The sequence below is a fragment of the Delphinapterus leucas genome, chromosome 4 (genome assembly GCF_059928025.1).
Source record: "Delphinapterus leucas isolate spDelLeu-1000000601 "Yukka" chromosome 4, BTC_Dleu_Yukka2, whole genome shotgun sequence".
NCBI classification, from domain to species: Eukaryota; Metazoa; Chordata; class Mammalia; order Artiodactyla; family Monodontidae; genus Delphinapterus; species Delphinapterus leucas.
In genome coordinates, this window is record NC_143132.1 from 139150942 (window position 1) to 139166486 (window position 15545).

The 15545-nt window shown below is 42.1% G+C and overlaps 1 protein-coding gene across 1 annotated transcript in view; it reads right to left on the minus strand.

The window, feature by feature from the left end:
• COL6A5 (collagen type VI alpha 5 chain) overlaps positions 1-15545 on the minus strand; it is a 117346-nt gene that overhangs the window by 77342 nt on the left and 24459 nt on the right. Inside the window, exons 7-17 of the mRNA XM_089911160.1 lie at positions 14638-15213; positions 12591-12931; positions 12397-12478; positions 9740-9882; positions 9058-9150; positions 4990-5043; positions 2811-2882; positions 2451-2477; positions 2294-2338; positions 2150-2203; positions 212-274 (exon numbers count right to left, since the gene is read on the minus strand). Coding sequence (XP_089767286.1) covers positions 212-274; positions 2150-2203; positions 2294-2338; positions 2451-2477; positions 2811-2882; positions 4990-5043; positions 9058-9150; positions 9740-9882; positions 12397-12478; positions 12591-12931; positions 14638-15213 — 1550 coding nt within the window. The remainder of the gene's footprint in view (positions 1-211; positions 275-2149; positions 2204-2293; positions 2339-2450; positions 2478-2810; positions 2883-4989; positions 5044-9057; positions 9151-9739; positions 9883-12396; positions 12479-12590; positions 12932-14637; positions 15214-15545) is intronic.

A 15545-nucleotide genomic window follows, 5' to 3' on the forward strand; every position in this document is an offset into this window, starting at 1 on the left:
ATAAGGATGAATTAGATGGAATTTTAGTTCCCATCTCTGAATTTTTGACATAATCAGCCCAAATCAGATGCAGGTTTTCCCAAACCAATAAGCCTCAGTCAACACCTACCACCCCCTCCCAAGACATGCCTTTGCCTACAGGTTAGCAGGAGACACAAGAAGTGTGGAGTAAACTACACAATTAAGAGCCACTTGGGCCCCAGTAACTTACAGGATCCCCTGGGAAGCCCTTCTCCCCATATCCCCCAGGAGGGCCTCTGGAACCTGGGCTGCCCTGAAAAAAATAAAATGAGCTTCTGAGTTAGCTTGTAGGAGAGTGTTAAAATGTCAAGGGTCGTGGTGTTTGGAGGGGAGAAAATCAATCCGACAAAATGATCCACGTTCCTCTATCCCAGCCAGATTCCCTTTGACCTCTTAAGCAGTACGAGGTCCAGTTTTAAGCCTATAGTCAGGATTATTTATAAAAAGGCTGGGAAAAGGGAAAACTTCTCATGGTCTAGCAGAGTACTGCCCAGCAGAACTTTCTGCAGAGATGGAAATGTTCTCCATCTGCACTGCCCAATATGGTAACCACTGGCCATTGTTGGCTGTCGAGCACACAAAATGCGGCTAATACAACTGAGAGCAGAATTTTTCATTTTAGTTAATTTGAATTTAAGTAGTCACATATTGCTAGTGGGTATCGTATTGGACATCCCAGCCAGTCTAGCAACTTCTGACATCTGTAATTAAATTGTCCACTGGAAACCACCACTGGGATGTTCCATTGTCATCTCAAACTCAACTGTTCCCAACTAAACTTTTCCAAGCTGGGATCCTTGCAGGCATTTTGACTGGCTTCTCATTCCCTGCTTCTTTGGTTACCTGGAGATCTGATATCCCGGAGTCAGAACTAGGGTGAGAAAAACAAGGTACCTAGGGTGCAAAATTTAGGCAGGTACTCACACTTTGCTTCACTCTGAGAATGAGTGCTTCCTTAAATTTTGCACACTAGGTCCTCACTCCAGCCTGGACCCTGTTACAACCTTCATGGGTCTTGGGTCTCTTGCTTTACTTGAAGGCTTCATCACTTCTCACCTTGATTATTACAGATCTGCCTCTCATATTTGCCTTGCATCTATGTCATCCCCAATGCATCCTCCACACTACTGTCACGGAATATTTCTAAAATGCAAATTCGATTGTGACCCCCCTACTTACAATTTTTCTAACGCTCCCCATTCCTTAATGGCTAAAATCCAGACTCCTCCTCCATGGCTCACCAGTACCTTCACCAGCTCTTCCCACCCGCTCTTGAACCTCACCTCCCTCCACCTGTACCCTAAAGCTCACACCAAGCAGAACAACTTGCAGGGCCCCCAAGCCTCCAGGTCTTTGCTTATGCTATTCCCTCTGTCTGGACTGCCGTTTCTCCACGTCTTACTAATTCCTATTCATCTTCAGCTCAGGGATCATTTCCTCCGGGAAGGTTTCCTGCACTCACTCCCCACCCTGCAGAGTTAGGTGCCCTTCTCTGGGCTCCCACCTAGTTACCTATAACATGACCCCCAACCACATACTGTGTCATCATTAGCTATTGATATGTCTGTCTCTCCAACTACACTAGGGGATCCTTGAAGACAAGGACAGTGTGGTTCATCTCTGAGTCGTTAGCACATAACTCAGTGCCTGACACATGCCAGGTATTCAGAAGTATTTGATAAATAAGTGAATCAGAACATAAAAGGAGAGCCGCTTGAAACCAAGGAGGCACACATTAATGAGTGTCAAAATGAATTGAAAATAAAAAAATTTTTCTCTGTGATTTGCTACACCAAGGCCACCAAAATAATTTTGTCTCTTTCTCTTGCTTTTTATTTTTTTCTGATACAATAAAGAGAAGAAGTAAGCTGCTAACAGGCAAATGCATTCATTTGCAGACTTCTGGAAAACATGCTCATAGAATATCCTTGCAAGTCTTGAATCTTTCTAGCTGGAAATTCTTGAAAACTGCATAGTTACCCACTTGCCCCAAATGGGGATGTAGCATCTATTCGGTGGTAATAGGCTTCATTACTGTCAACTTTATTCCTCATAACCTGTGACACACAACAATGAAGACTATCTCTAACACCAAATTCTCCTTCTTTGATGTACTGAAAAGTGTTACCTGGGACCCTGGATCACCCTTTTCTCCCTTTTTCCCAGGAAGTCCATGAAAGCCCTAAAAGAAGACAAGGCAAACAAAATTCCCATTAAAGAAATACATCAACCTCATGACGATTTTATGGTACTTGAGGAAAAATGGCTTTACCTCTTCCCCATAGAATCCATCAATCCCATCGTCTCCATGTTCTCCCTGAAAGACAAAGATGGGCAGCAATCAGGTCAAGGGAGATCTCTGCCACGTGCTTATCAGTAAACTAAGCCCATTAGGAAGTGAAATTTGACTGAAGAAGTAACTACAGTACCTTATATCCAGCAAATCCTTTGGCTCCCTGTAAAAGATTAAATATCTCTCACTGGCATGTCAAGGAGAATGTGGATTCACAGTCTATTGGGGCAGGAAGGGGCTGCCTCCGTTAAGAGAGTGATTTTGTATTTCTTTAGTAGCTTCTGGGTTTCCAACCACAAAGAGGTTACAGGTGGAATTTAATAATGCTCAAATTTTCTTGGGATGACTAAATAGACTTACTCTGCAGAAGAGGAAACTAACATGTAATTGGAGAAAGGGAAAGTAGGAGGGGGGATGGAAGAGAGATCACAGAAGAGGGAGGGGATGGAGGAGAGACGGAGAGGATGCCATAGAGAATTTAAAATACAATATTTACCTTTTGACCCCGCTCCCCTGGACATCCTTCAATCCCTCTATTTCCTTGGGGTCCAGTGTCTCCTTGTCTTCCCTAAGAAAAGGTACCCAAACAGGTATCCAAAGTGACTCTTTTGCCAGAAGCTGCCAGCAGTTTACTTTTCAAGAGTGAAGCCAGAGCAGCTGGACACTCTGAGTTCTAGACAAAGCAAACTCTCCTGCAAATTCATTAATTAACTCTGGTTTTCCCTTCCATTTAAGCATTTTCCCTTCAGGGCTTTCTTACAGATCCAAGATCACACAAAGGTGCGGGATGGGCTCAGTTGCTTCCCTGCCCTTATCAGAAAGCACAGCCAAAGGTTTAAAGTCACTTCACTTTGCAGCCACATTCCCAATGCTCCACTGATACATCTTGGCCCTAACATCTTGCCCAGGCCCTAATGCTGGCCTGAAAAACTCAAAATTGCTCACGGCAGAGAAGCAAGTTTGTGTCAGGGGACCAGAACTGAGCAGAAGCAGTTGATAGGAAATGACATTGCCCCAAGCCAGCGCTCACGGGAAGGACCACCAGGTTAAAGATCCCCAAAGTTAGAGCATCCACACAGGGAAGAGCACTCAAGGTCAATGACATGTGCCTCTCCCGTTAGTCTGCCTTCTCCCAGGAAATATTTAAATACAGGTAAGGGCTAGAATAAAAGAGTCTCAAGAGAAGAACAATATTGTATTTCCTGAGAGCAGGAACCCCCAACTGTCTCTTCTCCCGTTGTGTCCCTGGTGCCTGGCTCAGATCTGGGTGCACAGAAGGTGCTAATGGTTGGCTGTGTGGATAAATACTCATCTAGCAATTAACTTAGTTCTTTCTTTCCTGGTAGGTGAGGGGAGAGGTGATTTTCCTTTTGCTGCTTTGCTTTCTTTATCCTGAGGATTGTTCCCAGTAAAAGCAGGAGGCCTCACCTATGGCCACAGTTGCTGAGAGCCAGCTGTGGGCTCACAGTCAGGCATTGGGTGACACTTCCCCTCACTCAAACCCTAGCTGGCTCAGTAGGCTCCATGACCCCTCTGCAGGTACAGGGTGGGTAAATTACAGTCTTAGAGGAATTTATAAGTGTTTACAGATGAGGAGACTGAAGGTCAAGAAGTTACATATCTTGTTAAGGTTTCACGTCTAGATCAGCCCTTGACTGTCTGATTTGGGACAGTCAATAAATAAAATACATTTATTTACATTTATTTATTTATTTATTTTCAGATCTCAAAAATGATTTTATTATTCTTTTTCTTGAATTTTAGAATTTTATTTATTTTTTTATACAGCAGGTTCTTATTAGTTATCCATTTTATACATATTAGTGTATATATGTCAATGCTAAACTGGGAGCCTATATATATATATTTTTTTTTTGGTACACGGGCCTCTCACTTTTGTGGCCTCTCCCGTTGCGGAGCACAGGCTCCGGACGCGCAGGCTCAGCGGCCATGGCTCACGGGCCCAGCAGCTCCGCGGCATGTGGGATCTTCCCGGACCGGGGCACGAACCCGTGTCCTCTGCATTGGCAGGCGGACTCTCAACCACTGGGCAACCAGGGAAGCCCTGGGAGCCTATACTTTTAATCACAAATTGCTGTGCAGATAAGGATTCTAAGGGGATGGAGATGCAGGCTGGATGTCTCCTAAGCTTTTCTTATCCCAATGGAGCCACCTAAGTGGTTTCAGTTCCTCCAAATCCATTTTTATAATTTGGTGAACCAAGTGAGAGTTCTGGTTTGGGGGTCAAAGATTGAGATTCGAAAACCACATGTGGCTTGGGACCACAACACCATGTTTAGGGGGTGCTTTGCCGGCTTCTATTTCCATGTCTGAAGCACTGGGCTGCAGGTCCAGAGAGAGCCCCTCGCAAATAATCCAGCTTCACCCTGCACAGGGGCAGGAAAGAGGATGCCCAGCTCCCTGCCACCCACAAAACTGTGCCAGGCAAAATGTAGGTGAGCCTGCTCCCTCCTTCTCCCAAAAAGTAGGTTTAGCAAGGGCCTCATGATTAAGACAAGGAAAAGGAAAAAAAAAGAAAAGCAACCCATTCCCCCTCCCCCCAAACTACAAAAAATATATAAACAAAACCCCATTATCCCTTCTGGAAAATAAAGCTTCTTTTATGAAAAAAGGAAATCAGTAAGTATGGTAGGCAGTGGGTCACAAAAACTTACAGGGTCTCCTTCCTCTCCCCTGTGTCCTCTGTTGCCTTTCAGACCTGGAAGACCCTGGGAGGAAAGAGAGAAAATTCAATCTTAGTCATCTTCCATCAACTCAAACTTGGTACATTAGGCATTTTAGGCAAGACCCTCCCTCCAACCTGGTTGTGGTTTTTGCAGGTGTGGCTGTGACTGTGAAGAGAGTCGGACAAGTTCTAGGGCTGGCTTTTGTCCTTGTTATTGGCTCTGAAGCCCTCTGCAGAGGTGGCCTCCTGATGCCTACAGGAGGCTGAGTTTGGAACCCAGTACAGCTCAGGGCTTCAGGGTCAGCCCTGTGCCAGGGGGGGTTGCATGGAGGACAGTGGTGGCCACCAGGACCCTTTCAGCAGGCAAATTGATAACATTTCCAAAGAGATCATTTTACTTTCTTCTGCTTTTTTGAGAGCTTAAAAAAGAATAAGCCCTTCAACAACAAGGTTACGCATATTTAAGTTGCTATCATCTCTCCCTCTGCGTTTAACTGCCTCGTGGTTTCTTTTTGGCAAGGATTTCCTTTAAGGTTTGCTTTCCTCACCCTCTAACACAGGTCCGCACTGTCTGCTCAGTATACTGGGGAGTTTTGCTCTTGGAATAGAATTCTAGTACCAAGCAACATAATAAGAGACGAAACTGTGCTAAACAAAACACTGTAACTTAGTAAAAAGTCAAGGGGAGGGATAAATTAGGAGTTTGGGATTAACATATACACACTACTGTGTATAAAACAGATAAACAACAAGGACCTAAAGGGAGGTCCTTGATCAATTATACTTTCACAAGGATGGACAATGCAGCACTGAGGAGCAAGAATTGTGTTTGAGTTCTTAAAATAAAATAGCCCAGACTCCTTTTCATTGTGATATCTAAAATGCATTTGAAAAGTGCATAAAAGTAAATAAAATATAAAGGTACAGCTTAATTATTATGAAGTGAACATCTATGTCATCACCGCCCAGGCCAAGAAATAGGACATGGCTGGTACCCAGACACAGCAGCTACCCCAATCACAAACAACTCCTCACTCCTCCCCTGGGAACACACTCCTGCTTTTATGATAATATTTCCTGGACTTAAAAAAAAATACTTCACTACTTAATCATTCATCCCTAGACACTATGGGTTAGTTTTGCCTCTTTTCAAATTTTTTGTAAATGAAATCATACCATACGTACTTTTCTGTGTTTTGCTTTTTTTGGCCATTATTGTGTTTGTAAAATTTATCCCTGTTGTTATGTGTAGCTGTAGTTCATTCATTTTCACTACCTTAGAGCATTCTACTGAATTAAAATACCACGATATATTTATCTATGCTATTGCTGTGTAATTGACCTTTCATAATCTTTTTTTATGGGCTATTAATCTGCAGTGCTATGTTCTTTTTGAAGTTCAATCACATATCATTGCTGATGAAGCACAACTTTCCCCACCATTTCTAACACCTCTTGACACCTTTCAAACTGTCTAATGTGCAAAAGTGTAAACTGCAAAGCCAAGGAGCAACAACACCAAGGATACATAAGAGAAAAGGGAATCATTCTTTTTTTTTTTTTTTTAAAGTTTTAAGCCATTTATTAACTCAACAAATATTTTTTCAGTTATATGCCAGGCAATAAATCCATCCAACGTGTCACAGAGTTAGGGAGTCAGCAGTGTCTAAATTCAAACCCATCTGAGTGATCTGTCTACATTGTAGCAGGAAGAATACACATGGGGAGACATTAAGTTCTGTTTAGAAGTCACTGTGGATCCTTGTGGGTGGGCAAATTGTCTTGAAATGGATCTATCAATTATCAACTTTCCTAAAATGGTTTCAGCCATTTTGAATTACCCAAATGATTGATTCCTTTTCATTCAAAATTTTATTCAAATTAACTTTACGGATGCAATATAAATTGTAATCTGAGGCATCATCACCCACCAGCTAGCTTCTTCATTTCCCTGAGCTTTGGTTTGCTCATTTCTTTTTTTTTTTTTAAAGAAGATGTTGGGGGTAGGAGTTTATTAATTAATTAATTAATTAATTAATTAATTTTTTAAACATCTTTATTGGGGTATAATTGCTTTACAATGGTGTGTTAGTTTCTGCTTTATAACAAAGTGAATCAGTTATACATATACATATGTTCCCATATGTCTTCCCTCTTGCGTCTCCCTCCCTCCCACTCTCCCTATCCCACCCCTCCAGGCTGTCACAAAGCACCGAGCTAATATCCCTGTGCCTTGCGGCTGCTTCCCCCTAGCTATCTACCTTACTACGTTTGTTAGTGTGTATATGTCCATGACTCTCTCTCGCCCTGTCAAAGCTCACCCTTCCCCCTCCCCATATCCTCAAGTCCATTCTCCAGTAGGTCTGCGTCTTTATTCCTGTCTTACCCCTAGGTTCTTCATGATATTTTTTTTTCCCCTTAAATTCCATATATATGTGTTAGCATACGGTATTTGTCTTTTTCTTTCTGACTTACTTCACTCTGTATGACAGACTCTAGGTCTATCCATCTCATTACAAATAGCTCAATTTCATTTCTTTTTAAGGCTGAGTAATATTCCATTGTATATATGTGCCACATCTTCTTTATCCATTCATCCGATGATGGACACTTAGGTTGTTTCCATCTCTGGGCTATTGTAAATAGAGCTGCAATGAACATTTTGGTACATGACTATTTTTGACTTTTGGTTTTCTCAGGGTATATGCCCAGTAGTGGGATTGCTGGGTCATATGGTAATTCTATTTGTAGTTTTTTAAGGAACCTCCATACTGTTCTCCATAGTGGCTGAACCAATTCACATTCCCACCAGCAGTGCAAGAGTGTTCCCTTTTCTCCACACCCTCTCCAGCATTTATTGTTTCTAGATTTTTTGATGATGGCCATTCTGACTGGTGTGAGATGATATCTCATTGTAGTTTTGATTTGCATTTCTCTAATGATTAATGATGTTGAGCATTCTTTCATGTGTTTGTTGGCATTCTGTATATCTTCTTTGGAGAAATGTCTATTTAGGTCTTCTGCCCATTTTTGGATTGGGTTGTTTGTTTTTTTGTTATTGTGCTGCATGAGCTGCTTGTAAATTTTGGAGATTAATCCTTTGTCAGTTGCTTCATTTGCAAATATTTTCTGGGAATCATTCTTAATAGTAGCATCAAAAGTGAGCCTTCTGAACCCTCCTACACGGTTGATGGGAATGTAAATTGGTGCAGCCACTATGGAAAACTGCATGGAGGTTCCTCAAAAAACTAAAAATAGAGTTGCCATATGATTCTGCAATCCCACTCCTGGGCATATATTTGAAAATACTCTAATTCAAAAAGACACATGCACCCCAATGTTCACAGCAGTACTATTCACAATAGCCAAGACATGGAAGCAAACTAAAAGCCCATCAACAGAGGAGTGGATAAAGAATATGTGGTATATTTATACAATGGAATATTACTCAGCCATAAAAAATGAAATAATGCCATTTGCAGCAACATGGACGGACCCAGAGATTATCAGACCAAGTGAAGTAACTCAAAGACAAATATCATATGATATCACTTATACATGGAATCTAAGAAATGATACATATGAACTTATTTACAAAACAGAAATAGACTCAGACATAGAAAACAAACTTATACTACCAAAGGGGAAGGAGGTAAAGGATAAATTAAGAGTTTGGGATTAGCTTATACACACTACTCTGTATAACATAGAGAAACAACAAGGTCCTACTATATAGTACAGGGAACTATATTCAATATCCCATGAAAAACCATAATAGAAAAGAATATGAAAAAGAATGTGTATATATGTATAACTGAATCACTTTGCTGTATTGTAGAAATTAACACAACATTGTAAATTAATACTTCAATAAAATATATATTTTAAAAAATGTGAGCCCTTCTGATCTGGCTCCTACACCATAGAAGTCACACAAATGGCCCAAAGTAATTACATCAGTATCAAGCAAAGGTTGCAAACCCAACTACTCAATCCCAGCTCCACCTACACCAAATCAAAGCCCATTAGGTAAAAGCATGTCACAACTCAATGGCACCTTTAAGGCTTGTGGTCCTCGGATCCCTTGAGGTCCTGGAGTCTGTGAACATTTGCAAAACGTACAGCAGCAAGTCCTCTCTGCAATGTTTCCCTGGGAAAAAGAAAAAATGAGTGAGCAACTATGGTGAGGAACTTCATCACATAAGAACTGAATTGACATAAATCATAATTCACCACCTACAGCCTGTCCTCTCTCATTGGGTGAGGGGCTGCGGAGAATAAGAGGTGCTTTTTGACTTAACCCTGAAGAGAGAGCACCAGATCAGCAACTGCACTGGCGACATACCTTTTCCAAGGAAATGACCTCTATTTATAGAAGAGGCACTCACTACACAGATGGCCACAGGCCAAGTGTGCACAAGACTGGTTGGTTCCTAGTTGACAGCTTTTGTTTCCTGGGATTTCTGCAGCATAAACTGTTGGGGGCTTTTGATTTGATTAGGGGTTGGTTGGATTTTAGCTTCCTCTGCATTCATTTGGCGAGATGGCAACGGATGAAAGGGCATGGCGAAGCAAAAAACAATGCTCTGGGCTTTCACAATTTTTCATATGCTAAAGACCATGTAACTGAATTTAGGGCAAACAAGGGAATCTTTGGGAATACTCATCAGGATTCCAATTCCAATTCCAATGTTCCCAGGGCATTTTAAATAATGTTTTTTTTTTCTTCAGCAACTCACCAGATACTGTGATAACATATTGCCCAATTCTTTCATTCCAATGGTCAGGTGAATCCTGTAATCAAATCCTTTTCCAAATTCAAAGCTGGAAAACTCATCATGAGAGGTTGAGTTTAGGGAAACCACCAGCAAAGCGTCAAGTCCTAGGCAGTAAATACAACAGATATAAAACCCCAGGAATTGTACACAAAAAAGAAGGAAAGCCCATCTTATTTCCATTCAGTGAACATGAATGAAAGAATCAAAAAGGGGTGAAAAATAAGAGAAAGGAGTGTTCTTGATACTGAAGAACCCAACAGCTCTTTGTCTGCATCTTCAGTACACACATGAGGCAATGGTTCCTGACCTTAGCATGAAATCTAAGAAACCTTACAGAAAAACACTAGCAGAAAACTGTGTTTAATTCCTCACCACCAATCTTAATGCAGTTCTGGGGCATTTGAAAGCAATTTTTTAAGAAAGGATATTGTTCATCTTCACAGTTCTTCTGAATTTTTTTTTAACATGGTAGTTAGTAACTTTTTTAAATTTATTTTTTACACCATTTTTAAAAATTGAAGTATAGTTAGTTTACAATGTTGTGTTAGTTTCAGGGGCACAGCAGAGTCATTCAGTTATATATATATATATATATATATATATATATAAAACAGAATATATATATATTTTGCATTATAGGTTATTATAAGATATTGAATATAGATCAATATCTGTGCTATATAGTAAGTCCTTGTTGCTTATCTATTTTATACATAGTTGTATGTATGTGTTAATCTCAAACTCCTAATTTATCTCCCCCACCACTATCCCCTTTGATAACCATAAGTTTGTTTTCTATGTCTGTGAGTCTATTTGTGTTTTGTAAATAAGTTCATTTGTATCATTTTTTTAGATTCCGCATAAAAGTGATATCATATGATATTTGTCTTTCTCTGTCTGATCTCCTTCACTTAGTATGATCATCTCTAGGTCCATCCATGTTGCTGCAAATGGCATTATTTCATTCTTTTTTGTGGCTGAGTACTATTCCACTGCATATATATACCACATCTTCTTTATCCAGTCATCTGTTGATGGACATTTAGGTTGTTTCCATGTCTTGGCTATTGTAAGTAGTGCTGCTATGAACTATGAATTTTTCTGAATGTAAATTAATTACATTAATTTGTAAATTAATTACAAAATTTGTAAATAGAATGCAAATAGCTCTCAAATCATCTCCACTGCCAAACACCCTGGCAGCTGGGTGGGCCCTGGAAGCTTGAGGAATGCCCAGGGTGATTCCAGTTTCACCTGAACTCCTGGCCATACCCAGGAATTCATTTATTCACTTATTCACCCATTCACTCACTCATTAATTCATTCGCTGGTCCATTTACTCTTTCTCTCCTTTCATTAAACAAATATTTGCTTATTAGGAGCCTATTATGTATTAATCATTGTACCAGGGAGAGGGTCAGGATGCTACAAAAGTCTGAAGAAGAAGCTCCTAACTCGGTTTTGGAAGGTCACACAAGGTTTCTGCGAAGAAGTGATGTCTAGACTGATCCTAAAGGATGAATGGAAGTTGGTCAAGGGAAAGAACCAGAGAAGGGAGGTGGTGAGAAGAACTTGGGGGAAGCTGAGAGTGGGGAGAGTCCCAGGCAGAAGGAAAGAGGACATGCAAGGGCGGGGAGGGTGTGGTTGAAAAGGACATTGGAGGGAGAATGGAAAAAGTTCTGATGCTGGAACAGAGTGTGAGCAGCCAGGTAAAGCTGAGTGGGAAGTGGGGCCAGATCCTGTAAAGCCTCACAGGCCATACGAAGGAATTTGATATTCTAAGAACAGTGGGAATGTATAGTAGGGATTCAAGAAGGGAAGGTGACACAACCAGGACATTTATGGCCCCTGGGAGTTTCCATGGAAGCTGAACACTGGAAGCCACGAGGGCTACACCAAGGAAGCCTCCAATAACATGCCCCACCTGCCGATCACCTGCCTGCCTCCTGTCTCTGTATGTGACGCTCTGCTTCTGCACTTAGCTCCCAGTTCTTCTGAAACTATGACATGGACAGGGGAGGTATAGTGAGAAGTGCTTTTCAAAATCCATGTTGCAATCTTTCCCATGGAAAATCAGACACAGTAGGAAGTGTCTTAGGTTCCCTAGAAGCAGAATCTGAGACAGGAATCTGTGTGTAAGTGGCTTACAGAGGGAGAGAGAGAAGCAGGAAAGGGAAGGGGAGGTTGTGAGCAAGGATGTGTCTCAGTAAAGTCCTCACCTGGGTCTGATTCCTGAGGGTCCCTGGAGTGTAGGCTATACCAGAGTTGACCCACTTCAACCAAGAGTGTTGGGTTTCTGTATCCCTCTGCAATAATTACCCCTGCTCCCATCCCTCAGGTGGGATGTGTGACCCCAACCCCCACTCCAAGCATCAGGTCACTGTTGGGTTCAGTCAAGGGCACACATCTATAGAAGGTCACAGGTATAAGAACTTGGCTGTAGCTTTTGCAGCATTTGGGGGATAAGTGGGCAGCTGGTCAAGGGGGTCTGGGCAGGACACCAGCAGCAGTTGCTTCAAGTGGCCAGGCAAATCCCAAGTTCCAGAGCTCCCTAGTAGGTACAGATTTGTTCAGCAGATTCCATGCTTCATCATTTACTTTTTCAATTTCAACTTTACCTGCTTCTCTGAGCCTGTCCGATGTATCTTCAAGCATTATTTTGCTTTCACCCCCAAGACCATCTGAAAAGATGAGTAATACCTAGAGAAAGAGGAAAGCATAGAATGGGATGACATGAGAACAAAACATATAACTGGGAGGGAGAAACCAATACAAGAGCATGGAGATGGGAGCTAGAATGTGACACAGATACCTGTCCTCGGGATGCAGACGTATCCTTAAATGTGTCCCACATGGACTGCACGAACTGTGCATTCAGGTGAGTTGGCCCGTTGACGGTGACTTGCAGTAGGCTGTCAAATATTGTTTCCTGGTAGATTTGGAACTTGGCAGGGAAATTCTGGTCACTGTTCACCTTAAAGGCCATGCTCACCTGTACCTCTGTGCCTGCCCCGCAGCTCACACCCCTGAGGGAGGTAATGTCCTCTAAGATGCCTGGGAGGTATGATTCCAGCTGGGGGTGGCCATGGAATAATGGCTGCCCCATCAGGTGAGTGGAAATGTCGAAGCTGACCACTATGTCCAGAAAGCAGTCTGGAGACCAAGGGAAATAAGGCCAAATTAATGAGCAGACAGGAGCAAGGAAGGGCAGATGGGGCAGGAAAAGGGGAAGCAGTCATGGTCTAGGGCTGGAGGGTCTCTAGGACCCAAAAGTGTCCAAGAAGGAAAATACTGGCTGCTCAGTCAACATGTAGCACAGGTTCACCCTCACCCCCCCCGCCCTTGCATGTCCTGTTCAAATGTTACATGTTTCAGTGACTGTTTGAAGTCTAATCATGGTTTAGTCTTATTCTCAGTGGCTGGCCTCGTGTGTGTGCGTGCGTGTGCATGCATATTTTCTTCTTTTAATGATGACATATTATGATTCATATAATTATAACATATTAAATATTTGAATTGTCCTTAGAGTTTATTTAATCCAGAGGCCACCAACTCAGATGCTGGCAAAGGCCAGGAGGGTAATGTCAACGAGTCAAGTGGGCAGGGAATGAGAAAATGAACGCAGAGCAATGACACATCTGTTCACCATTCAGTTCCAGCTGAGAGTAGCCATGTGGGAAATGGGGCTTAATGTGGTTACGTTGTCTGATTTTTCAAAAAGAAACCTGAAATCTGCATTTTAATGCTATATCTCCAGTTTGTAAAAGTTATCAATTAATTAAGAAGCTGTCAACACCAAATAGGACAACCTCAATTCAGCTACAAGTTGCCACTTGGTCACCCCTGACCCTGTCCAGTTGCTCATTTTACACACGAGGAGACGGTCATGCATGGAGGTTGCTGCTGCTAAACCAGAGTGGGAACCCTGGCGTTCTGATTCCAGTCCCAGGCTCCTCCACCACTGTCATCTGCCCCCAGTGAGCACCCCAATAGAGAGCTTGGAAAAACCAATGTGTTTTGTAAAAGAAGTCGCTTCCATCATAACGAGTCTAGAAACAGAAGCTCTCTGGGGAATTTCTGCCTGTTGTGCAAATTCCACAAAATATTATCCTTCAATGTTGCTCTGTCCTCCCAACTCCCAGCCCCAAGTGTACAGAACCTGAGTCCCACACAGCAACTCGCAGCTGGAGCTGAAGAATGACATCCTCATCAGGTGAGCCGTGGCTCTGCGTTCATTTTCTTCACTCCCTGCCCACTTGACTCACTTCCATGACCCACCCGGCCTTTGTAGCCATCAGCATTGGTGAACTCTGGAAATTAAATAATCCCCAAGGACAATTCAAATCTTTACTATGTTATGATTATATGAATGCCATCATTCAAAGAAGAAAATGTACAGATGTGTGCTGACACATCTGACACAGATGGACAACACACACACCCACACTCACACTGAATCCCTTACAAGATGGTTTAACAAAGCTAAAATAGGAAAACGTCCAGTCAGCAAATGTTTATTTTACTTACTTCCTGTGGGATGCAGGGCATTGCTCTAGGACTTCCAGAAGCAGAGAGGGTAGAAATAGGAGGCTGAGTTCCAGGTGTTAGAGGAGCATAACCACTGGATTACATTGGGGGGCAGGGCTGACCAGGGGACACAACCCAGGGCCTCCTCCAGCCTCTGCACCCTTTCCCCTGTCTCTGAGGGAGGCTGACCAATCTCAATTTCTGGAAACAGAGGAGATGTCTATTCTCACCGCACACGTGTTCTGCTGGACTCACCCACAGACACCTTGGGAAATGGACAACTGGGAAGCTGCAATCAAATAATAACAAAGAAAGAGCAAGGGCGCACTCACTGGTTTTCCCGCAACTCTGGCAGATTTCACGGACCATTCTTTTTTTCACATCCACATTCTTTAGTTTATCAAAGTCTTTAAAAGTGATGATTTTTTCAGAATTGCCCGTTATCGACAAGAGCTCTTCCTTATAAACCTTTCCTATGCCCAAAGCCAGAATGCAAATGCCATCTTCTCTCAGGGTCTTCACTGCCTCTGTCACATCATAGCGGGGACCCCCAGATGTGATAACCACCAAAGTCTGAGGGACACCAGCCTTCCTTCTCCCACCAGCGGATTGCTCAAACATAACGCTCACTTGTTTCAGTGCCAAGTCCATTCGCGGAAGCCCGTTGCTCTTCGTCATAGTTTGGATTCTAGACTTCCACTGGGTTTTAGTCAGAGAGTTTTGCAACTCAATAATTTCTTGGTAGCGGCTCCCAAATTGTGCTATCCCAATTTTCATCCTTTGAGACTGAATGTCAAAATTATCAATTAAGTCTGACAAGAAAGTTGTCATGGTAACAAAGTCTGAATCAGATACCATGTCAGAGCCATCACAAAAGAAAATCACATCGGCTTCTTGAATGTTACAGACTGCAGTTGAAAAAATAAATCAGTTACTGTCCTTGTGAGTCATTCTAAATTTTCCCTTCGCTCAAATATTTAAATTGCTTTACTAAATCCTCACATTCATGGCAAATTGAGATAAGGTAACAGATGAGAGAACCACGATTGGCCCTCAAAGAGAAGAAAAAGTAGTGGGGAGGAGAAAGCTAATAGATTTTGTTTCAAATTTTAATTATTTACATGATTCATTTGAAAGGACACTGAACACTACTCTGAGAAAGAAAGTAAGACATTTGACTAGGTTGAATATATTCATTAAAAGGTCATTACAAAGGCTTGAAATCTCTTCAACATACCCA